The sequence below is a fragment of the Lipotes vexillifer genome, unplaced genomic scaffold (assembly GCF_000442215.2).
Source record: "Lipotes vexillifer unplaced genomic scaffold, Lipotes_vexillifer_v1.1 scaffold792, whole genome shotgun sequence".
NCBI classification, from domain to species: Eukaryota; Metazoa; Chordata; class Mammalia; order Artiodactyla; family Lipotidae; genus Lipotes; species Lipotes vexillifer.
Window position 1 is genome coordinate 1,235,331 of NW_006795663.1, and position 26,983 is coordinate 1,262,313.

Genomic DNA, 26,983 nt, shown 5'->3' on the forward strand with positions numbered 1-26,983 from the left:
AAAAAAAAAAAAAAAAAAAAAAAGTATATTTGTCTTTAAAATATATGTCAAACTCTTTAACTCCAGTAAACTTCCAAAATATTATTCTAATTCCTCTTAAATGAGTTTATCACATTCTTCATATATGGAAATCTTAAAGAATACTGGCTGAAAACCTGAAATAAAAGCTATATTATATTTAGTTTGAAATGTGTTACAGAATTTGGTTTGGTCATTAGATAACTGTGCATCAAGTGAAACAAAATTGCAGTGCATTCTATCTTTGATTTTTAGGTTTTATTTTTAAATATATATATATGTTTTAAAATTATAAATAAACTATGAAGATATATATGCTTTATATTCCTCTTATTTACTTGATTCTAGTATGCCTTCTCGAGAGGAAGAGAAATATGTGAAGTCTAGAAAGCGTCCTCAGATTTGCTCATAAATCAAGGGATATGTGTTATCTGACCAATGTGTCATAGAAGAAAGAGGCTGTAAGCCACTGGAATACACAGATATTATAGAACAGAACTGGAGTAACTATTCAGATTTTATGCCGAATTGCTTACTACTACTAGTTAAGGAGTAAGGATTTGTGACAGCTACTGGCGAAACAACAGAGGTTAAGACAATCAGGATTCTTTTCCTTGAGAAGCTTACATTCTAGTGGGGAAGACAGTTATGAAACAACTACTTACCCACTATTTATTTAATTATGGTCATGATAAGTGCTAACAAGGGCAAGTGCAGAGTACTGGGAGAAAAAAAGGTATCTGATCTAGCCTGGTCTCCGGGAAGTCGTTAGGGAAGGCTTTTCAGGGGAAGTGAGGTTTAAATTTAAGACCTCCAGGCTGGGTGGTAGTTAGCCAGGGTAGGGTGAGGGAAGTAGGGCAGGGGAGAATACAACTGTTTGTAAGAGAAGGGTTCTGAAGTAGGAAGTAACTGAACTGGAAATCACTGAGGCTGCAGCACAAGAATAAAGTGGCTCATGGTATGGGATAAAATAGGTGAGGTGGGTAGAGGGTCTCATAGGCTATATTAAGTAATCTAGATTTATTCCTATGAAAAATAAGAAACTACTGAAGGGTTTTTAAATTAGGGGTCAGCTTATATTTTCAATATTTCCATCTTAACTTTTAAAACCTACTGCTAATTTCAGTAGGTTTTCTTAAGAAAACTATCTTAAAATAATTATACGTCAAAGGTTTTCCTGTTTCTGCTCCAAATTCAGTTCTCCAAAGATACTAGTATCTGGAAAGAATACCATTGCATACCCTGTTTCCTCTGGAAATGCAGAGATGGTGCTTCCATCGTTCTGACAGTCGTCCTGAGAGTCTGAATCTTTTCTATCTTGGTTCGTAGCAATATTGGTAATTCGATGTTGTTGCAAGTCCCACTTTCGAGCTACGTTGTTAATTGTTAACCTTTTCTTCTCCTATGAAAAAGTTCATTGGGACAAGAATTACATAATGCAATTTTTGTAGCAGGAGAGTCCAAGGAACATATTGTTTGTACTACTTATCACACCTTTAAAAGGAGTCTGTTACTTAAAAGTAGCTACCAAATAGGTATTCTAAAACACAGTATAAGTGGCCTTTATTTAACCTATGCAATCAACCATCTCAATGATGCTCTATCATCCTTAACAAATTATATACAAACAATAATTACTTCCATTGGAGATAAGAAAATTCACTATTTGGAAGTTTAATTTGACAGAAATTTATATATTCAAGTGTTATGTGAAGTTTTAATTAGACAGAAAATTATGCCTTTGTGTTTAAACACAGCAAGAAAAAACTAATGATATTTTAATTTTCCTACTCAATAATTATGGCAAATATGGTGGAATACTTTGGGGGGGAAGGGAGGAAGGAGAGAGACTGATCAATGTTCCAAGCTTCACAGCATAAATTACAATGTCTGAAAATTAATAATCATACATAGACTACTAAATGAAATTGTACTAGGCTGAAATATTTCTAGATAACTAATAGCATCCTAGATTATCCATTATCAAAAGTTAATTTTTAAATGGCATATTGATTAAATCAGACTGCTGAAAATGGACACTTTCCCTTTTCTCTTTACTAAGAGAACAATCATCCAGTGAAAAATCATCTGTGTGATACTGATTCACCTGCTTTCTTTGGAGCCAGTGAAGGCTGTTCGGAAGATTCTTTGCCCATTCCCTCAGTGCATTCACACATGCAGAATACTTATGTTTAGTTCCACCTCTTTGCCTATCTAAAATTTTAGATGTAGAAATGGCATTGGATAGGAATGAAAAGTGGTGACAAAGCTTAATTAAAACTAAACATTTTAAAAGTTCTATTTCTGCATTTAAAAATGTTTTTAGCATGGGTTCTTTTTTCTATTGCTTGGAATTTCAAATTTGTTTATATAATTAAATGGGTTATACTTAATATGTATATACTTCTGAGCCTTTTTGACATTTTATGTATGTCCTTCTTATCTAAAGCAAGTAGGAATCTGCCATTCTACTATAAATTTTTCCCCCAAATCTATGATAAAAAGGCACCTTACCTTAAAGAGTTCTATTTCAGTTATTTGCAGATGACTGGGACAAACAAAATCTTAATCTAAGCAATACCACTATTTTTACTCAGTACCAAGGCTACTTTGAAAGAGGCAAGGGCAGCGAGTAAATGGAGGATGGCTATCATGCTGGCTCCATGCATTTGGTTTTCTGGCTGACTTGGAGTTGGCAAAAATAAATATTCTAAATGAGGTAGATATAGCGATGCTTAGAAAAAAGGCACAAAGGTTTACACCACTGAGTATGCTAACAAATTTATAACAAGATACTCTGAAAATGCAAACACTTTCCTATACAAATCCCAAAGTCAAGCTTTCTTTAATTGGGTTATTAAAATCAGATCAACACCAGGTTGACTAAGAAAATGGATATTTTCATTGAGGCCAAGAAAAGGGAAGACATTTTAAAACACGAGTGCAGTCTGGGGTCAGGTGGGGATTGCTGGTTGGCCAGGGGGCCAAACAAGGGCTCTAGGTGTCTGTGGAGCAAAAAAAAGAGGAGCAAAAGAAAGCCTAGAGATTCTGTAAGGCAAAAGGGGGTACACCCCAAAAATTTCATGCTCAAAGATCATGGATGCATTTGGCATATATTAGTACAATCATGACTATAGCTAGACGGCAATTTGCCAAGTCTGTGTTAAAGTGACAATTATTTTAGAAGATGCCAACTTTCAGCTTCTGCCACTTGAGTCTATTCTTTATAGTCGAAGCAATACCACACCAGTATATCCCAGAACTATCACTTCCACTCATTTCCAAGTTTGAAAAGAAAATAGAAAGATAGAAAAGCGATAAGGCTGAAGATATAGGTCCATACACTCTTCCTGTCCCTCTATAACTACCCATCCCATTTTCTTAATGATCAATATGTGTTGCCACATGAAACAATCTCCAGTAAATGCTGAGGGTCTTTGATATCATGACACTGAATCTGAGCTAGAGCTAGAATTCCTGATTTCCTATACTTTTCCTCTTACTAAAAAATTTTAAAACTAAATAACCCTCATAATTAAAGAGTCCTATTTAGAGACTTCAAGAGAAGCATTAGGTATTTTTTGAAGTTTTCATAAAAATTTTCCAAACATCTAAAAAACATGTTAGCTAAAAATTCAATGGCATATTTCCAAAAATACTGATGGTTACAAGCATCTGAATTGGGTATATAACAAAAAATGTTCAGTTCAAAGATGGAGTCAAGTGCAATTTGTGGCCTATACTAGGTTCTACTTACACTGGAAGCCTTAGAGTTAAATCACCAATAACAGCAGGTGAGAAAATTTTAGCATACTGAGTAACAGTTCTAATTACTTTTGAAGTAGCAGCCTGGAGCTGAGAGGGCTTGGGACCAGATTTGTTTTGTTTTGTTTTGTTTGTTAATTTTGGAGTAGTTTTCATAGAGTAAAATACACAGGTTCAAGTGTGCTCTTTGATCAGTTTTGACACATGCGTATATCTGTTAACTCATAACATTTCCATCACCCCAGTAAGTTCCCTAAGATACAACTTTGTATCCCTATTAGTCATTTTTAAAAATTCTGAATGCCATTTTAATTTTAAAAAGAAAAGCACCTACACAAGACAAGAATGAGTAATAATAATCAGGGTGATATCCTTATTTTCAGAACATAGTAGAATCATAATAAGAACTATAAACTTTAAGCTGTCTTTATTTATTATACTTTGTTATGTTAATATAAAATATTTTTAAAGAAAACATTTTAAGGAAATTAACATCTGATATGTTAAATAATTTAAAACCAGTTTAAAAATACCTTTAATTCCTATACTCCTCAAAACCTTTACCACCTCTATATCAGAGAAGCTAATGGAGAAATTTTTTAAATGCAAAAAGCCATCATTTAAAAAAAAAACATGTAGCAGAGCTCATTAAAATATATCATTAAAGATGACAGTCTACTACAGCGGTTTCCAAAATGAAATGCACATGCCATGAGGATACACATGGTGATGTACTGGTGTGGAAAAAATTATAACTTCTGTTATATTTATTTTTAATCTCTTTTACAATTTCTATCTTTTGCATGTGTTTTATAATGTACATTATATTGTATTTCAGAAGTACAAGTTTGTTTATAGGTAGTAACTTATAAAAGTTTTAAGGGTGTTTGTTTATTAAAAACACTCTACTGATAGGAATGAAAAATTTACAGCTTCAGTGTGTGTGAGTGCATGTGCACATATATGAATGTAGATATCATAGAAAATACCTTAAGCAAAGATTGCTTATGACTTTCTCGCTTCTTCTCTTCCTCCTTTTTGGCTACAACAGATGCCATACGCCTTTCTTCTTCCTAAAAGAAAAATGTAAAAAAGTATTACTAAGTATTTAACCTTTTTGATGCTAAATATCTTCAGTTCTCCAAGTCTGATTTTCTTTGTGAGAGGCATACTACTTGTTAATAGAAAATATGCCCTCAAAGAAAAAGTTAGTATGTTCCTCTTTATTTTCTTATTCCGTCTTAATTCTAAAACAAACCCGTACATTCTTAACTCTGCTCCGCACTCTTGATGAGAGATAAACCTAATAATACAAGAAAGAAAAAAGAATGAGAAGAGAAAAAAGAAAGGGGAAGCAGGTTTGTATAGTTTTTCTTTGTATGTAGTTCCACATAGAGAGACTTAAACTTGCTATCATGAAGATAAAGGATAAAAATTATACTCTTAACAATCTTTATTTAATCTTTATTTAATTTATGGTTGCAAATCAGAGGCTTTTCTTAATGACAAAACAGCTGTGAAAGCTTTTAAAAACTCTCCATTGATATTAATAAATTATTCTCCATTAATATCATTACTTTTACTTTGTTTTTAAGTTGATTTGGCCAGTCTAATTTCTTCCATTCTACGAAATCATATTACTGTAGTAACATTACAGTTTAGAAAAAATTTTAAAAATCAGTCATAATCCTAACACCCTAACTCAAATATTATCATTTCTGTATCACCTTACAATACTCACTATGAGCAAATTTTTTTTTTTCCTTTTTTTTTTTTTTTTTTTTTAGTACACGGGCCTCTCACTGTTGTGGCCTCGCAGGCGGACTCCCAACCACTGCGCCACCAGAGAAGCCCTATGAGCAAATTTTTAAATGTTGCAATCTGTATACACAATCTGGATCATGTTTTTTTCCCCCTGAATATTGGCAAATTTTAATAAAGTAAATTATAACCATGTAAGTTTTAATTTTTATTACCAAAAGATTTGTAGGCATTCAAAATGATGTCACAATTTGAGAAAACAATTTCTTCATAAATGACAAACTTGAAAATATCTTCAGTGATAGAAAATTAGAAAAGTAATTCAGTACATTTGAAGCAGAACTTTTTTTTTTTTTTTTTTGCGTTACGCGGGCCTCTCACTGTTGTGGCCTCTCCCGCTGTGGAGCACAGGCTCTGGACACGCAGGCTCAGTGGCCGTGGCTCACAGGCCCAGCTGCTCCATGGCATGTGGGATCCTCCCGGACTGGGGCACAAACCCACGTCCCCTGCATCAGCAGGAGGACTCTCAACCACTGCGCCACCAGGGAAGACCCCGAAGCAGAACTTTTTAAGAAATAAAAAATTACAAAAACTAATATGAAAAATTTAATGGAGGTGGGTTGAAGAGCAGATTTTACACAGCTGAAGAGAGAATCGGTCAACTGGAAAACAGGTCAGAAGAAATTTTCCTGTATGCTTTCATACTAGCCTATACTTGCCAATCATAGCACTTAACCTGTTTCATTTAAATTATTTCTGGTACTATCCCTCCCCTTTCCTGCAAATAGCTCCATGAAGGTATGGACCATGTCAGCTCCCCATTACATAGTAGATATTCAATAAACATATATTCAAGGAATGAACTATTGAATGTACATCTCTATACATCTGCTCAATAATTTCCTAAAACTGAAACTACTAAATCAAGTGGTAGACATATTTCTAGGCCTTTTGATATGTTTGCAAATTTCCCTCCATAAATGTAGTACTAATTGACACTTCTACCAGAAGTTAACATTTGATTTAAAATATAATGGATAGTCATAAGAGTTGTTCGCCAAATAATCCTGTCTCCCCACATCCTGGCCACATTGTGAGATAGCACTTCATGCCCTTTTGAAGTTAGGTGAGGTCATGTGACTTGCTTTGGTCAATGTCATATGAACAAAAGTGACATGTGTTTACTTCTGGGTGGAACATTTCAGACAATGATGACATAGCTATTCTCTCTCACCTCTACTGTAGAATTTGCAAAGCTCCAGAGGTTGGGTACTTTGAAGGCCTTGGTCCTGGAATGAGGACAACACAGAGTAAAGTTCCCAGATCACATACTATGGGCAGACTGACAGTATGAGCATGAAATAAACTTTGTGGATTTAATCCAGTGAGGTTAGAGAAGTTGTTACTGTAATATAATCTAGCCTATCCTGATGAGTATATACATTATATTAGAATTAAGGAAGGTCAAAGAGATCACAAATATGTATTCTAGGGTGTGAGCCATTACAAATGCGTCTGAAAACAAAGAAAGGACCTAGACTGAAGAAGTAAATAAAAAATGCACAAAGAGAAACTATCATGGAGTTAAAAAGGAAAGTAGAATGTATCTCCTGTAAAACTCTAATTTTAGAAATGAGGAAATGAATACTCTGAGAAGTTTAGTAAATTATACAAGGTCACACAGCTAGTGACAAAGCCAGGATCAGGACCAGAAATCATTTGTGAGAAATGCAGTTTGTATTTTTATACTAAGGATATATTTAAATGTGTCTTACTGATTTTAGAGAGATGAAAAAAGTGAGGTCAAAATTTAGTAGCAATCTGCCATATGATTTAGTTGTTTTAAAGGGAATGAAAATTTATGTGATTTTTGATGAATTTAAAGTATATTTTATGGACGGAGACCTTCAAGATGGCGGAGGAGTAAGGCATGGAGATCACCTTCCTCCCCACAAATATATCAGAAATACATCTACATGTGGAACAACTCCTACAGAACACCTACTGAATGCTGGCAGAAGACCTCAGACTTCCCAAAAGGCAAGAAACTCCCCAAGTACCTGGGTAGGGCAAAAGAAAAAAGAAAAAACAGAGACAAAAGAATAGGGACGGGACCTGCACCTCTGGGAGGGAGCTGTGAAGGAGGAAAAGTTCCCACATACTGGAAAGCCCCTTTGCTGGCGGAGACTGGGGGTGGCGGGGGGGGGAAGCTTTGGAGCCGCGGAGGAGAGCGCAGCAACAGGGGTGCGGAGGGCAAAGCGGGGAGATTCCCGCACAGAGGATCGGTGCCGACCGGCACTCACCAGCCCGAGAGGCTTGTCTGCTCACCCATCAGGGCGGGTGGGGGCTGGGAGCTGAGGCTCCAGCTTCGGAGCTCAGATCCCAGGGAGAGGACAGGGGTTGCCTTCGTGAACACAGCCTGAAGGGGGCCAGTGCGCCACAGCTATCCAGGAGGGACTCCAGGAAAAAGTCTGGAACTGCCCAAGAGTCAAGAGACCATTGTTTCAGGGTGCGCTAGGAGAGGGGATTCAGGGCACCACCTAAACGAGCTCCAGAGATGGGAACAAGGTGCGGCTATCAGCGTGGACACCAGAGACAGGCATGAAATGCTAAGGCTGCTGCTGCAGCCACCAAGAAGCCTGTGTGCAAGCACAGGTCACTATCCACACCTCCCCTCCCGGGAGCTGGTGCAGCCCGCCACTGCCAGGGTCCTGTGATCCAGGGACAGCCTCCCTGGGCGTGCCTCAGGCTGTTGCAACGTCATGCCAGCCTCCGCCACCACAGGCTCGCCCCGCATTCCATTCCCCAACCACTCCCTGGCGTGAGTGAGTCAGAGCCCCTCATTAGCTGCTACTTTAACCCCGTCCTGTCTGAGAGAAGAACAGACGCCCTCAGGCGACCTACACACAGAGGCAGGGTCAAAACCAAAGCTGAACCCCAGGAGCTGTGAAAACAAAGGAGAGAAAGGGAAATTTCTCCCAACAGCCTCAGGAGCAGCAGATTAAATCTCCACAATCAACTTGATGTACCCTGAATCTGTGGAATACCTGAATAGACAACAAATCATCCTATAATTGAGGGGGTGGACGTTGGGAGCAACTGTAGACTTGGGGTTTGCCTTCTGTATCTAATTTGTTTTTGGTTTTAGGTTTTTCATGGTTTAGTATATAGAGTTTATTATCATTGGTATATTTGTTTATTGATTTGGTTGCTCTCTTCCTCTTTTTTTAAATATATATTTTTTGCTTTTTCTCTTTTTATGAGTGCGTATGTGTATGCTTCTTTGTGTGATTTTGTCTGTATAGCTCTGCTTTTACCATTTGTCCTAGGGTTCTATCTGTCCATTTTTTTTTCTTCTTTTTTTATTAGTATACTTTTTAGTGCTTGTTATCACTGGTGGATTTGTTTTTTGGTTTGGTTGCTCTCTTCTTTCTTTATTTCTTTTCTTTTTTGCTCTCTTCTATTACATTTAAATTTTTCTTTTATTTTTAATGATAATTTTTTATTTTAATAACTTATGTTATTTTTTCTTTCTTTCTTTCTTATTTTCTCCCTTCTTTTCTGAGCTGTGTGGCTGACAGGGTTTTGGTGCATCAGCCAGGTGTCAGGTCTGTGCCTCTGAGGTCGGAGAGCCGAGTTCAGGTCATTGGTCCACCAGAGACCTCCTGGCTCCACAAAATATCAAATGGAGAATGCTCTCCCAGAGATCTCCATCTCAACGTTAAGACCCAGCTCCACTCAATGACCAGCAAGTTACAGTGCTGGACACCCTGTGCCAAATAACTGGCAAGACAGGAACACAACCCCATCCATTAGCACAGAGGCTGCCTAAAATCAAAATAAAGTCACAGACACTCCAAAACACAGCACCGGACATGGTCCTGCTCACCAGAAAGACACAATCCAGCCTCAACCACCAGAACACAGGCACTAGCCCCCTCCACCAGTAAGCCTACACAAACCACTGAACCAACCTTAGCCACTGGGGGTAGACACCAAAAACAATGGGAAGTACGAACATGCAGCCTGCAAAAAGTAGACCTCAAACACAGTAAGTTAAGCAAAATGAGAAGACAGAGAAACACACAGCAGATGAAGGAGCAAGGTAAAAACCCAACAGACCAAACAAATGAAGAGGAAATAGGCAGTCTACCTGAAAAAGAATTCAGAGTAATAATAGTAAAGATGATCCAAAATCTTGGAAATAGAATGGAGAAAATACAAGAAACGTTTAACAAGGACCTAAAAGAACTAAAGAGCAAACAAACAATGATGAACAACACAATAAATGAAATTAAAAATTCTCTAGAAGGAATCAATAGCAGAATAACTGAGGCAGAAGAACGGATAAGTGACCTTGAAGATAAGAGTGGAAATAACTACTGCAGAGCAGAGTAAAGAAAACAGAATGAAAAGGATTGAGGACAGTCTCAGTGACCTCTGGGACAATATTAAATGCACCAACATTCAAATTATAGGGGTCCCAGAGGAAGAAGAGAAAAAGAAAGGGACTGAGAAAATAATTGAAGAGATTAGAGTCGAAAACTTCCCTAATATGGGAAAGGAAATAGTCAATCAAGTCCAGGCAGCGCAGAGAGTCCCATACAGGATACATCCATGGAGAAACATGCCAAGACACATATTAATCACAGGGTCAAAACCAAAGCTGAACCCCAGGAGCTGTGAAAACAAAGGAGAGAAAGGGAAATTTCTCCCAACAGCCTCAGGAGCAGCAGATTAAATCTCCACAATCAACTTGATGTACCCTACCCTGAATGAATACCTGAATAGACAACAAATCATCCTATAATTGAGGGGGTGGACGTTGGGAGCAACTGTAGACTTGGGGTTTGCCTTCTGTATCTAATTTGTTTTTGGTTTTAGGTTTTTCATGGTTTAGTATATAGAGTTTATTATCATTGGTATATTTGTTTATTGATTTGGTTGCTCTCTTCCTCTTTTTTTAAATATATATTTTTTGCTTTTTCTCTTTTTATGAGTGCGTATGTGTATGCTTCTTTGTGTGATTTTGTCTGTATAGCTCTGCTTTTACCATTTGTCCTAGGGTTCTATCTGTCCATTTTTTTTTCTTCTTTTTTTATTAGTATACTTTTTAGTGCTTGTTATCACTGGTGGATTTGTTTTTTGGTTTGGTTGCTCTCTTCTTTCTTTATTTCTTTTCTTTTTTGCTCTCTTCTATTACATTTAAATTTTTCTTTTATTTTTAATGATAATTTTTTATTTTAATAACTTATGTTATTTTTTCTTTCTTTCTTTCTTATTTTCTCCCTTCTTTTCTGAGCTGTGTGGCTGACAGGGTTTTGGTGCATCAGCCAGGTGTCAGGTCTGTGCCTCTGAGGTCGGAGAGCCGAGTTCAGGTCATTGGTCCACCAGAGACCTCCTGGCTCCACAAAATATCAAATGGAGAATGCTCTCCCAGAGATCTCCATCTCAACGTTAAGACCCAGCTCCACTCAATGACCAGCAAGTTACAGTGCTGGACACCCTGTGCCAAATAACTGGCAAGACAGGAACACAACCCCATCCATTAGCACAGAGGCTGCCTAAAATCAAAATAAAGTCACAGACACTCCAAAACACAGCACCGGACATGGTCCTGCTCACCAGAAAGACACAATCCAGCCTCAACCACCAGAACACAGGCACTAGCCCCCTCCACCAGTAAGCCTACACAAACCACTGAACCAACCTTAGCCACTGGGGGTAGACACCAAAAACAATGGGAAGTACGAACATGCAGCCTGCAAAAAGTAGACCTCAAACACAGTAAGTTAAGCAAAATGAGAAGACAGAGAAACACACAGCAGATGAAGGAGCAAGGTAAAAACCCAACAGACCAAACAAATGAAGAGGAAATAGGCAGTCTACCTGAAAAAGAATTCAGAGTAATAATAGTAAAGATGATCCAAAATCTTGGAAATAGAATGGAGAAAATACAAGAAACGTTTAACAAGGACCTAAAAGAACTAAAGAGCAAACAAACAATGATGAACAACACAATAAATGAAATTAAAAATTCTCTAGAAGGAATCAATAGCAGAATAACTGAGGCAGAAGAACAGATAAGTGACTTGGATGATAAAAAACTGGAAATAATTACCGCAGAGCAGAATAAAGAAAAAAGGATGAAAAGAATTGAGGAGAGTCTCAGATACCTCTGGGACAACACTAAACACACCAATTTATGAATTATAGAGGTCCCAGAAGAAGAGGAGAAAAAGAAAGGGACTGAGAAAATAATTGAAGAGATTAGAGTCGAAAACTTCCCTAATATGGGAAAGGAAATAGTCAATCAAGTCCAGGCAGCGCAGAGAGTCCCATACAGGATAAATCCAGGGAGTAACACGCCAAGATACATATTAATCAAACTCTCAAAAATTAAATACAAAGAAAAAAATATTAAAAGCAGCAAGGGAAAAACAACAAATAACATACAAGGGTATCCCCATAAGGTTAACAGCTGATCTTTCAGCAGAAACTCTGCAAGCCAGAAGGGAGTGGCAGGACATATTTGATGAAAGGGAAAAATCTACAACCAAGATTCCTCTACCCAGCAAGAATCTCATTTAGATTTGGCAGAAAATTAAAAGCTTTACAGACAAACAAAAGCTAAGAGAATTCAGCACCACTAAAGCAGCTTTACAGCAAATGCTAAAGGAACTTCTCTAGGCAGGAAACACAAGAGAAGGAAAAGACCTACAATAACAAACCCAAAACAATTAAGAAAATAGGAATAGGAACATACATATCGATAATTACCTTAAATGTAAATGGATTAAATGCTCCCACCAAGACATAGACTGGCTGAATGGATACAGACACAAGACCTGTATATATGCTGTCTACAAGCGACCCACTTCAGACCTAGCGACACATACAGACTGAAAGTGAGGGGATGGAAAAAGATATTCCATGCAAATGGAAATCAAAAGATAGCTGAAGTAGCAATTCTCATATCAGACAAAATAGACTTTAAAATAAAGACTATTACAAGAGACAAAGAAGAACACTACATAATGATCAAGGGATCAATCCAAGAAGAAGATATAACAATTTTAAACATTTATGCACTTAACATAGGAGCACCTCAATATGTAAGGCAAATGCTGACAGCCAGAAAAGGGGAAGTCGACAGTAACACAATCATAGTAGGGGACTTTAACACTCCACTTTCACCAATGGACAGATCAACCAAAATGAAAATAAATAAGGAAACACATGTGTTAAATGACACATTAAACAAGATGTACTTAATTGATATTTATAGGACATTCCAACCAAAAACAACAGAATACACTTTCTTCTCAAGTGTTCATGGAACATTCTCCAGGATAGATCATATCTTGGGTCACAAACCAAGCCTCGGTAAATTTAAGAAAATTGAAATCGTATCAAGTATCTATTCTGACCACAACATTATGCAACTAGATATCAATTACAGGAAAAAATCTGTAAAAAATACAAACACATGGAGGCTAAACAATACACTACTAAATAACCAAGAGATCACTGAAGAAATCAAAGAGAAAATCAAAAAATATCTGGAAACAAATGACAATCAAAACACGACGACCCAAAACCTATGGGATGCAGCAAAAGCAGTTCTAAGAGGGAAGTTTATAGCAATACAATCCTACCTCAGGAAAAAAGAAACATCTCAAATAAACAACCTAACCTTACACCTAAAGCAATTAGAAAAAGGAGAACAAAATAACCCCAAAGTTAGCAGAAGGAAGGAAACCATGAAGATCAGATCAGAAATAAGTGAAAAAGAAATGAAGAAAACAATAGCAAAGATGAATAAAACTAAAAGCTTGTTCTTTGAGAAGATAAACAAAATCGATAAAGCATTAGCCAGACTCATCGGGAAAAAAAGGGAGAAGACCGAAATCAATAGAATTAGAAATGAAAGAGGAGAAGTAACAACAGACACTGCAGAAAAACAAAGGATCATGAGAGATTACTACAAGCAACTATATGCTAATAAAGTGGACAACCTGGAAGAAATGGACAAATTCTCAGAGAAGCATAACCTTCTGAGACTGAACCAGGAAGAAAGAGAAAATATAAACAGACCAATCACAAGCACTGAAATTGAGACTGTGATTAGTAATCTTCCAACAAACAAAAGCCCAGGACCAGATGGCTACACAGGCGAATTCCATCAAACATTTAGAGAAGAGCTAACACCTACCCTTCTCAAACTCTTCCAAAATATAGCAGAGGGAGAAACACTCCCAAATTCATTCTACGAGGCCACCATCACCTTGATACCAAAACTAGACAAAGATGTCACAAAGAAAGAAAACTACAGGCCAATATCACTGATGAACATAGATGCAAAATCCTCATCAAAATACTATCAAAGAGAATCCAACAGCACATTAAAAGGATCATACACCATGATCAAGTGGGGTTTATCCCAGGAATGCAAGGATTCTTCAACATATGCATATCAATGAATGTGATACACCATATTAATAAACTGAAGGAGAAAAACCGTATGATGATCTCAATAGATGCAGAGAAAGCTTTCGACAAAATTCAACACCCATTTATGATAGAAACTCTGAAGAATGTAGGCATAGAGGGAACTCACCTCAACATAATAAAGGCCATGTGGGACAAACCCACAGCCAACATCGTCCTCAGTGGTGAAAAACTGAAACCATTTCCACTAAGATCAGAAACAAACAAGGCTGTCCAGTCTCAGCACTATTATTCAACATAGTTTTGGAAGTTTTAGCCACAGCAATCAGAGAAGAAAAAGAAATAAAAGGAATCCAAATTGGAAAAGAAAAAGTAAAGTTGTCACTGTTAGCAGATGACATGACACTATACATAGAGAATCCTAAAGATGTTACCAGAAAACTACTAGAGCTAATCAGTGAATCTGGTAAAGTAGCAGGATACAAAAGTAATGCACAGAAATCTCTTGCATTCATATACACTAATGATGAAAAATCTGAAAGCGAAATGAAGGAAACACTCCCATTTACCATTGCAACAAAAAGAAAAAAATACCTAGGAATAAACCTACCTAGGGAGACAAAAGACCTGTATGCCAAAAACTATAAGACACTGATGAAAGAAATTAAAGATGATACAAATAGATGGAGAGATATACCATGTTCTTGGATGGAAGAATCAACAGTAAGAAAATGACTCTACTACCCAAAGCAATCTACAGACTCAATGCAATCCCTATCAAACTACCAGCAGCATTTCTCACAGAACTAGAGCAAGAAAGTGCACAATCTGTATGGAAACACAAAAGACCCAAATAGCCAAAGCATTCTTGAGAAAGAAAAATGGAGCTGGAGGAATCAGGCTCCCTGACTTCAGACTATACTACAAAGCTGCAGTAATCAAGACTGTATGGTACTGGCACAAAAACAGAAAGATAGATCAATGGAACAGGATACAAAGCTCAGAGATAAACCCATGCACATATGGTCACCTTATCTTTGATAAAGGAGGCAAGAATATACAATGGAGAAAAGACAGCCTCTTCAGTAAGTGGTGCTGGGAAAACTGGACAGCTACATGTAAAAGAATGAAATTAGAACTCTCCTTAACACCATACACAAAAATAAACTCAAAATGGAGTAAAGACCTAAATGCAAGGCCAGACACTGTAAAACTCTTAGAGGAAAACATAGGCAGAACACTCTACAACATAAGTCTCAGTAAGATCCTTTTTGAACCACCTCCTAGAGAAATGGAAATAAAAGCAAAAATAGACAAATGGGGCCTAATGAAAGTTAAAAGCTTTTGCATAGCAAAGGAAACCATAAACAAGATGAAAAAACAACCCTCAGAATGGGAGAAAATATTTGCAAATGAAGCAACTGACAAAGGACTAATCTCCAAAATTTACAAGCAGCTCAATATCAAAAAGAACAAACAACCCAATCCAAAAACGGGCAGAAGACCTAAATAGACATTTCTCCAAAGAAGACATACAGATCTCCAACAAACATATGAAAGGATGCTCAACATCACTAATCATTAGAGAAATACAAATCAAAACTACAATGAGGTATCACTTCACACCAGTCAGAATGGCCATCATCAAAAAATCTACAAACAATAAATGCTGGAGAGGGTGCGAAGAAAAGGGAACCCTCTTGCACTCTTGGTGGGAATGTAAATTGATACAGCCACTATGGAGAACAGTATGGAGGTTCCTTAAAAAACTAAAAATAGAATTACCATATGACCCAGCAATCCCACTACTGGGCATATACCCTGAGAAAACCGTAATTCAAAAAGAGTCATGTACTACAATGTTCATTGCAGTTCTAGTTACAATAGCCAGGATATGGAAGGAACCTAACTGTCCATCGACGGCTGAATGGATAAAGAAGATGTGGCACATATATACAAGAATATTACTCAGCCATAAAATGAAACAAAATTGAGTTATTTGTAGTGAGGTGGATGGACCTAGAGTCTGTCATACAGAGTGAAGTCAGTCAGAAAGAGAAAAACCAGTACCATATGCTAACACATATATATGGAATGTAAAAAAAAAAAAAAAAAGGTTCTGAAGAACCTAGGGGCAGGACAGGAATAAAGATGCAGATGTAGAGAATGGACTTGAGGACATGGGGAGGGGGAAGGGTACGCTGGGACGAAGTGAGAGAGTGGCATAGACTTATAAATACTACCAAATGTAAAATAGATAGCTAGTGGGAAGCAGCCACATAGCACAGGGAGATCAGCTCGGTGCTTTGTGACCACCTAAAGCGGTGGGATAGGGACGGTGAGAGGGAGATGCAAGAGGGAGGAGATATGGGAATATATGTATATGTATAGCTGATTCACTTTATTGTAAAGCAGAAACTAACATACCATTGTAAAGTAATTATATTGCAATAAAGATTTTAAATAAATAAATAAAATATATTTTACAATTTGGAAAATAGTTATTCTTAATATTTAAAGGCTGAATAGAGGTAATGAGGAAAAATAAACTAAAAATGAAATTCACAACCTTGATTACTAGCTTTATAAAATAGCTGGATTAATAAGCATATTAAACTCTTTTGTTCAGTTGATGCTGATTTAGTACCTATTAAGTATAACCTGTTTCAGAAAAAAACTTTTTAAAAGAACAAAATATATTCATGTTCAATTGTTGACTCATGTATTGAATGCGAACTAGAAACAGATTGGTTACTCAAAGAGCAGTTTTAAACAGTACTAGAAACTGTATGGATCACGTACTACACATACTTAAGAGATGATTTCATCAGATTTTCAAAAAGAATTTGAGCTTCTATTAAAGGCACTACGACTTTAAAAGGAAAGCTAAACCTAGGAAAACTGGATATATGCCAAATCAATTCAAATACTGAGTGTTTTTAAAAACTTATATATCTGATGACTATATTTCAGCCCAAATAATTATAGAGTAACTGAACGTAGAAACAAAAATAAACCTCTAATTGTAAAGATAAGCTATAAATCTGCTGGTAAGAAGGAAAAAAATTGTAAAATTCTGGCATCTTTATGATAATAGTCCAACTTCTGGGACAAAAGCCATATCCTTTATGTAACAAAAGAAACGGATCTATCTGGGACTAAAAATATACATACACTTTTTTCCTTACTTCAGTTTGTCGTGAAGACCCAATACAGAAATGATTTCTAATTAACTAGGAAGTGCAGTGATTTAATAGGTGTTTAGTAACTTAGAATATATTGTTAGCAGCTTATTGAGGCTCAAAAACAATGCATATATTATATGAGAAGACATTTTGCTGCAAATAAATAATAGCAGTCCTAATATAGGCAGCAATTTATTATGTGGAATTTTAAAAACAATGGCAATGTGAGGTTTTAACCGTATACTTTAGAATAGTTATACAAAACATTGTTTTCCTTGACTACACTAAATATTAAAACAGATCTAAAATTACAGAGTTTTGTCTGGAAGAGAATGGCCCATATTTTTCATTCAATCTTTTTTTTTTTTACAGAGAAAACTGATTTCCCAGGGTCATAGTTAATGTCAGAGTGAAGATTAGAAGCCATGTCACCTGACTTCTACTGGCCCATGGATAATAGCTATATTATACTTTGGTGGGGAGGGGAGCCAGAACAGGCTAGGTTACACTGTCATAACAACTTTAAAACTCACAGTAGCTTACAATAAGAAAATTTTATTTCTTGATCATGCAAAGAACACTGCAACTGTTCTCCATGTAGTGGCTAAGTATTCCTGGGTACTATGACCTGATGGCATGTTCGACTCAATGTATGACTCCCCAATGACCACTGCATGGGAGAAAAGCATGGAAAATCTCACTTTAGCTTTTAAATGCTTCTGTCTGAAAATTATGTACATTACTTCTGCTCACATTTCACTGGCCAAAGCAAGCTGCATGACCATGTTTACTCCAAGGGAAAGGGAAATATCATCTTTCCATCTGTTAAAAAGAGGAGAACCAGAAGGCATAGGTGAGCCTTAGTAATGGCTACCACGACAGCAAACTCACCTCTATCTCAGATAGGCTACTGCATTTTTTGGAGGCAAACTGTAAACAAGTTCATATGAAGCCAACTAAATGTGAGTTTGAGGTGAAAACTTTAGACACTGTGTCCATTTCAGAACTGTGAGAATAGCACCTGCATTCACAAAATACTGCCTTGGAAATAAAAAATTCTGGGAGGTGGAATTTTCTATACAGTGGTCCTTCTTCTAGCCCCTCCAAATGTGTCTATTCTCTCCTTTTCCGGACAGTTGTAAAAATATTTGAGGATTACTGTAATATCTTTTCCTTTGTCAACAAATTGTGCCAGGTTCTCTGGAAATACTTCCAGTTTGTGATCACCCTTCTAAAACTAATAGTTTAGGTGTAATTTGACCATTAAAGAAGAAAAGGGGACTATTGTCCATTTTTCTGAATTCTCTATTTCTATAAATGAATATTGTTTAAAACCATATTAACTTCTAACAGTCATAGCTCATAGTTAACTCAATTTGAACTTATCGATTCCAATGCAAGTCTTTTTCAAATATGCTAAGTCTCATTTCCCAAAACACTGCATTTGGCTGAGAATTGTTATGTTTGTTCTTGTGAAGTAAAGTCCAGAATTTTCTATTTCTCTATTTTTTATCTTGCTAAATTCTGCTTATATTTATAGACTAGAAGTCGGCAAACTTTTTCTGTAAAGGGCCAGATGGTAAATATTTTAAGCTTTGTGATCCATATAAAATCCCTATTGCATATTCTTTTTCTTTTTTCACAATGCTTCACAAATATAAAAACCATTCATAGCTTGAGAGCTGTAAAAAGAAAAAAACAGGCTGTGGGATGGATTTGGCCCACAGACTGTAGTTTGCCAAACCTTGTTTTAGATTATTGAGCTACTTTTGGATTCTGATTTGATCAACCAGTACATCAGGATCTCTAACTTTTCCAGTTTGTCATTTACATATTTTATCAGAATAATATAAATGTTCTCAACTAGTCAACATTCAAAAATGTTGAAGAGAATAAGCTTCAGGAAGAAGCCTCACAGCACGCCAGTACAGATTTCTCTGCAGGCTGGCGTTAATCCATTACTTTCTGTTCCGTAGGTATACCTGAATCACAAATCCACTTAACCATGTTGTCATACAACTTACTCAACACACTATCATAAAAGACTCTGTCCAATGTTTTGCTTAAATAACAAAACACTGTCTCTCTACAGCACTCTTCTGAGAGGGTCTGTTTATAATATCTAAAATAGTAACCTAATTTTGTAGGGCACAAATTGTTTTTTGTGAACTACTGCTGCCTCCTGCTGATCAATTCCTTAAGTACTCACAACTCATCTTCTAATAATCCAATTTAGATTTCTTTCATAATCTACATTTAAGTTTACTGTCACAATATTTTTTCTTTCCATGATAAAAAGACAGATGAGTTCATCTTATCTTTCAGCTACTCTACTATCCTATACTGCTTCCCAGATATAACTTTTAAAGGCCCAGCAATTTATTCACTACACTTATCCATTGCCCTAGATCGAAGATTGGCAAATTCTACCCCACAGGCCAAATCCAGTAAGCCACCTTTTTTTTGGTAAATAAAGTTTTATTGGAACAGATCCATGCTCACTCATTTATGTACTGGCCATGCCTGCTTTCACATCACAATGAGAGAGTTGAATAGTTTTCAACAGAGACTCTGTAGCCCCCAAACCCTAAAATATTTACTAACAGGCCCTTTACAGGTAAACTTTGCCAGTCCCTGATCTAAATGGGTCTGGACTCAAACTTTTTATTCACCTATCCCAAGCTTTACTTTCACTTTATTAATATTTATTTCTTCTCTTTACTGACTAAAAGCCATTCTTCTTAACAGAGATAACAAAAGCTAAATAGGAACTGAGGCCAGGAAGTCACATTATCTTTTGATATCATATTATCTCTTGCCATTCCTCTGGATCAGACCCACAGAAGCTCTTACCCTGACTAAACCTCCCTGCTTCTCACTTTATCACCCATCCTATCCTCCACAATTCATCCTCTGGGCTGCTACTCAGATAAACTTTTCAATAGACTAATCCAATTTAAGTATCTTAAAACTCTTTAAGGATTTCCTATGTTCAACACAAAAATGTAAACTCTTTCCTATGGCATAAAATGCCCTTCATGACCCAGCCTTTGCTGGTCATACATCCTTTCCTCTTGCTCTTCTCCCCCATGTACAGTCAGTGCTCAGCCATGTTGAACTGCTATCAGTTTCTGTATCCTCACACCCGTCTGTATTTTGCACACCTTCTCTCTCCCTGGAACACTTTCCACTGATACATCCTCCCTCTTTGCCCCTCTTCAAGTCTCAAGTCAAGTATTTTCTCCTTTGGAACTTTTCCTGTTTCTCCAGTAGACATAGGTGGGCTTTGCTCTTTGATATCATTGAGCTGTGTGTGTGTGTGTGTGTGTGTGTGTGTGTGTGTGTAAACACATACATATCTATTGATCGAGCTCATCTAACTAGCTTGTCATTTTGTATTATAATCTGGCTGCATGCCTGCCTCTGTACTTGACTGTAAGTAACTTGAGGGTCTGAATTATGATTCTGATCTTGTCACCTCTAGAGTCTAATACCCCAGTGCAGAAACTTCAGTTCAAGGTGCCTAAGAATGTGTCAGGAATTTTTTCATGGTGACTTTAGATCAAAAGAAATACATTACAGCTCTGTTTACTAAGTAGTTTGTAAACAACTTAATAAGTATTCATGTTCTAGCAACTTAGTAGCCATTTGAAAAAATAATACTTTTAAATTAAAGAAAAAATACCATTCTTGAATAACCACAATTATTTACTAATGAAATGCGTGTGTCTGTAAGGCATTACACAAGTTCTCAAACATTAGAATTAGATTGGACACTGTCACCTTCATTTCCTGCTCTATACTGATTCTGGCATGGTATTTGTTTTTATCGCAACCACTGAAAGGTCAGCTTTGCCAGGATATAATGCCATAGAGAGAAATATACTGCGACCTAATGTTGAAATGGTAAACTACCTTAAGCTAGTAATTTTCTCAGTGTCCCATAGATATAAAATATCATTGTGTTTTGCTTGAAAATTATAAATATTCCACAGTGTCCCTCTGAGTTCACTGCAGTATCCTTGGCATGCCGTTAGGGGAACCATAGCCCCAGTGCATAGAAGTTCATTAAATATTTGTGTAATCCACCCCAGCTAGAATGTCCATATGGTAAATTACATAAAACTTAATCAAAAGATATCTTTAAAGAGAAAATAGTTATAGAACTGGTATCAGCAAAAGTTGCCAGCCAGGTGGTAAATATTTTAGGGTTGTAGGCCATATAGTTTCTTTAACAACTGTTCAATTCTGCCACTGTAGCATCAAAGCAGATATAAATAATATATAAATGTATGGATATGACTGTGTTCTACCACAACTTTATTTACAAAAACAGGTGGCCCACTCATGGGCTAGTGTTTGTCAACACTAGCCCATTTTGGCAAATTAATAGAAAGTCTTTTAAAAGGTACATTCTTTCCAAACTAAAGTTACTAAAAAGGTATAAACAAAAGGTGAGACAGAACACCACACCATGAGTCTATACCGGTATGAATAAGTTAATAAATTGAAATTTTTATGAGGTATGGAATTACAAAGGTGTGATATTGTGATTTATTATAAGAAATATATATTTGGTCTTCATCCCAGTTTCTGGTTCACAGCTCCCAAAACCCTAGGAATTTCCTAAGTGTGGAAGTGATAAAGGTGTCTTTTGTTTTGTTAATGAGGTGACTTTGGACCCCATCTAAGGATGGAGGCTGGCTGCCAGGAGAACCAACCAGGCAATTAGAGGGTTGGAACTTTCCATCCTACTCCCAGACCTCCAGGGAGAGAAGAGGAGCTGGAGGTTGAATCGACTGCCAATGGCTGGGCTTCCCTGGTGGCGCAGTGGTTAAGAATCCGCCTGCCAATGTAGGGGATACGGGTTTGAGCCCTGGTCTGGGAAGATCCCACATGCCACGGAGCAACTAAGCCCGTGCTCCACAACTACTGAGCCTGCGCTCTAGAGCCCGTGAGCCACAACTACTGAGCCCGCGTGCCACAACTACTGAAGCCCGCGTGCCTAGAGCCTGTGCTCCACAACAAGAGAAGCTGCCGCAATGAGAAGCCCACGCACCGCAATGAAGAGCAGCCCCTGCTCGCCACAACTAGAGAAAGCCCACGCACAGCAACAAAGACCCAACGCAGCCAAAAATAAATAAATTAATTAAATAAATTTATTTAAAAAAAAAAGAAAATGCCAATGACCGATGATATAATCAATCATGACTATGTAATGAAGCCTCCATAAAAACTCCAAAGGGACAGGTTCAGAGAGCTTCGGGATTGGTGAAACCTAGAGATTTGGGGAGAGTGGTGTGCTTAGAAGCTCCATGTCTCTTCCCACATAACTTGCCCTCTTTTCCATCTGGCTGTTCCTGAGTTATATCCTTTTACAATAAACTGGTGACCTAGTAAGTAAAATGTTTCTCTGAGTTCTATAAGCTGCTCTTGCAAATTAATCGAACCTGAGGCAGGGGGTTGTGGGAACCTCTGATTTATAGCCAGGGGGTTGGAAGTACAGTTAACAACCTGGACTTGTTACTGGCATCTGGTGGTGGTGGGGGTGGTGGAGAAGGGGGCGTGTGTAGTCTTACAGGACTGAGTCCTCAACCTGTGGATTCTGGTGCTATCTCCCAGGTAGACAGTGTCAGAATTGAATTGAATTCTTAGACACTGAGATGGTGTTCTGAGAATTTCTTGTTGGAGCTATGGGGAACCCTGCCTCCACCCCGTTGGGAATTGAGTCTCAGAACACCAAAAGAAAAGGGAACGAGAATAACTTCACGTGCAGAAGCCTGGCAGACAACATCTTAAAGTGAACATCAATAAAGAGATAAATATAAATTACGTATCACTTGATAGGATGCAGTGAGAGGAATGCAAAATCACTTGTGATATTTATGCCAGAAATCTATAACAAATAATTAACAGTCACGGGCTTCCCTGGTGGCGCAGTGGTTGAGAGTCCCCCTGCCGATGCAGGGGACACAGGTTCGTGCCCCGGTCCGGGAAGATCCCACATGCCGTGGAGTGGCTGGGCCCGTGAGCCATGGCTGCTGAGCCTGCGCGTCCAGAGCCTGTGCTCCTCAACGGGAGAGGCCACAACAGTGAGAGGCCCGCGTACCGCAAAAAAAAAAAAACCCGAATTAAGGGTCATTCTACAAAATAACTGACCTATAATCTTCATAAACGTCAAAGTCATGAAAGTCAAGGAAAGACTAGGGAACTGTTCCTGAAAAATGGTGAGAATAGAGACATGACAATAAACTGTACCTCTGTGCAACGTATAATTCCAAACTGGATCATTTTGCCCCACAGAACATTATTAATATAACTGGTAAAATTTGGATGTGGTGTGAGGATTAGACACTAGCAATTATTCAATGTTTATTTCCTGATTTTGTTGGTTATATTGTGTTTACATGAGAGAATGCCTTTGCTCGCAAGAAATACATACTGAAGTTTTCAGGGTGGTTGGGGAATTGAGTCAGCAGCTTACTCTCAAATGGTTCAGGAACAAAAGTCCTTTGTCCTGTACTTATAACTTTTCTGTAACTTTGAGATTATTTCCATTAAAAATTTTTTTAATTTCTAAAATTAAACAGTGGAAGAGAAGATGTGCAAGGATTACTGCTCTGTATTAGCATAAGAGCTGGCCCTGTTCCCATCCCAGGTGATTTTCCTCATTTCCTTACCAAGCAAACACATCCTAGGGAATGTACAAGGACAGTAATTATAGACAATATTGTTCTCCTTTATTTAAGGCATGGAAGTAGGTAAACTTTACTCAACCAACAAGGCCTTACTGAACATTACTACATTCTCAGCACTGTGTGAGTTAGAGAAGGAAAGGAAATAAACATGTATAGAACATCTGCATGTATCAGGCAAGGAAGACAAAGAATGGCTTCTGCTCTCAAGGACTATGTACATTAGTTGAGTAGACAAGACTGGCATAAATTCACATGAGAAACATACTATATAATTACTAATTTATTTAATTGGTTAGCTTCTTTTCTCACCCTGTTCCTTGCAACCTCATCAGGAAGATCAATTAGAAGTACCGCAGATGCTTAATTAAGAAAGGCCTGGAAATAAGGGTAAAAGTACAAGACAGAGTTGCCAGTATAGATCCAAACAAACAGAGAGGGCAAAGAACCTTTCCTCTACGCTGGAATAGAGAGAGGTAGAACCCCAGAAGACTGCTGGTATTTACAAATTCACCAACACTTTGTCTGTTAGCCACCTTAGATGTCCATAATATTGCTGAGGTAGAAATGTGAATGGCCCACAGTGTGAAACCAGTGGACAGGCAGTGAGTCAACTGGCAATTGAATAAACCTAGCTGATCATTCAGAATCCATACCAGAGAATTCCCTGGCAGTAGTTAGGACTCCGAGCTTTCACTGCCGAGGGTACAAGCTCAGTCCCTGGTCAGGGAACTAAGATCCCACAAGCCGTGAGGTGTGGCAGAAAAAAAAAAAAGAATCCACATCAAAATTAGCAGAGTCTAGAAGTAAGAAAACAGTGGAGGTTTAGGATATTTTTCTAGGTCAGAGATTATCAAAATGAGATCATTAACAGATATTTTCTGAGATAATAAAATGTTCAAATAAATTTGGGATGCAATGAAACAAATTAAGGCAAGTTTCTTTATTACAGAACTTCTTGGAGCCTAAAGTATGCTCATGTGCATTGTACACCTAAAAGGAGGGGTATTATTACATGCGGCATTTCACTTAGATCAGGAGCCATATCGAAACTTCTAAGTGTAGAAAATGTCTACCATGGAGACAGAATGAATAAAAAAAGAGATAGCTACTTTGAGAGGTGTAGTATCAATAGTAATAATAATAATAATAATAATGATAGCTCCATATTATGCCTCCTGGGAGCCTCACACTGTTCTAAGGTTTAATGCTTCATTTTATCTTGACAACAACCCTATGACATAATATAATTATGATCCCCATTTTACCTTGAGGAAAATTAGATAGAAAGGTTAAGTAAATTGTCAAAGGTCATATGACTAGAAAATGGTCAAGCCAGGATGCAGACTTAAGCAGTCTGGCTCCAGCACCCATGTTCTTAACCATTACACTATATAACTTATCAATGAAATTCTTATTCATTTATTTCAAAGTAAATTATTAGCTGGATATTAAGCAAGAATGAAAAACAAGCATGATTACTAGTTTTAAAAGAAGGCTAGGAATTTAATTCAATGAAATTGGGAATACGGATAGGAGGTAAAAAACTTGTCATTATAATTATGAAGTACATAATCATGATAATCCATAGTTCATTAAAAATAAGAAGCATTTCAAACAAAGAATATGCACCCCAATCTTATAACCCATGCTAACTAAAACAATATGGTGAGCAGTTTAGAAGAGTTCTAACTCACCGTGATTCTCTTCATATCTAGCTGGCGCAGCTGCATCATATTCTGAAGGATAGTGTGCTTGTACCATGACTCTTGAGCTATTGGATTGCCATCAAAAGTGATGTCTGAGAGAGAATTAGAATCAGCAAGGCAGCAAACACTCTCAAAACTGCAGGAAAGACAGAAACCACTGGATTACTATGAGACCTTCAAATAGTACTTTGTTTTGTTTCATACACATTATTTTTTAGAACAGTTTTAGACTTACAGTAAAATTGAGAAGATAGTACAGACTTCCCACATGCTCCACACCAAGTTTCCCCTATTATTAACATCTTGTATTAGTATAGTACATTTTTTATAATTAATGAACTAATATTGATATATTCTTACTAACTCAAGTCAATATTTTATCCAGATTTCTTTAGTTTTTACACAATGTCCTTTTTCTGTTCCAAGATCCCATCCAGGATACCACATTACATTTAGTTGTGATGTCTCCTTAGGCTCCTCTTGGCTGTGACATTTTCTTAGACTTTCCTTATTTTTGATAATCTTGACAGTTTTGACGAGTACTGATCAGTTATTCTGTAGGCTGCCCCTCTACTGAAATTTGTCTGATATTTTTTTTCATGATAAGATTAGGGTTATGGTACATACTATTAACTAATATGACTTATCACTGTTGAAGTTGACCCTGATCACCTAACTGAAACAGTGTGTGTCAGGTTTCCAATGTAAAGTTACTCTTCCCTCCTCTTCTTTCCATACTGAATTCTTTGGAAGGTGGTCATTATGTGCAGCCCATACTTAAGGAGTGGAAGTTCAGTTTCCTCTCACTGAGGGCACAGTATCTACATAATTTATTTGGAATTCTTCTTCCCAGGGAGTTTGTCTTTTCCCTGTGTATTTATTTATATCAGTTTTGATTCATGGACATTTCATTTCATTCTTTGGGTTATAATCCAGTACTAGGTTACTTATTTTATTGTTCAAATTCTTGCAGCTTTGGCCATTGGACCTCTTTCAGTTGGCTCCTATGTCCATTTGACATACCCCTATTAACATGGATTTTTTGTTTTTGTAAGCACTTCCTTACTTTCTAGCATTATAAGATTCTCTAGACTCATATATTTCCTACCCCAGTCGTAGAATCAGCCATTTCTTCAAGAAGCCATGATTCCCTTTATTGGGGAATGGCATTAGAAACAAAGATCTAGTGACTAGGTGTACTATTTACTACTAGGTGTCATTTCTTTTAGGCCCTCTGATGACAGAGCAAGGAAATATATGTGTGTATACCAACCTGTGCGTATACGTATATCAATATTTCTCTATGAAACGATCTGTGTCTACATTAAGCTAACCATGAGTTCAAACTGATGTCTCCAACTCTAATCTATTACCAAAGGGATCATTCTAGCCTCTTTCC

The 26,983-nt window shown here is 37.2% G+C and overlaps 1 protein-coding gene across 1 annotated transcript in view; it reads right to left on the reverse strand.

Moving 5' to 3' along the window:
• Positions 1–26,983, reverse strand: part of LRRC49 (leucine rich repeat containing 49) — a 127,475-nt gene that overhangs the window by 31,275 nt on the left and 69,217 nt on the right. The window contains 3 exon segments of the mRNA XM_007467844.1: positions 1,260–1,420; positions 4,773–4,856; positions 25,573–25,720. Of these exon segments, the coding sequence (XP_007467906.1) occupies positions 1,260–1,420; positions 4,773–4,856; positions 25,573–25,720 (393 nt within the window).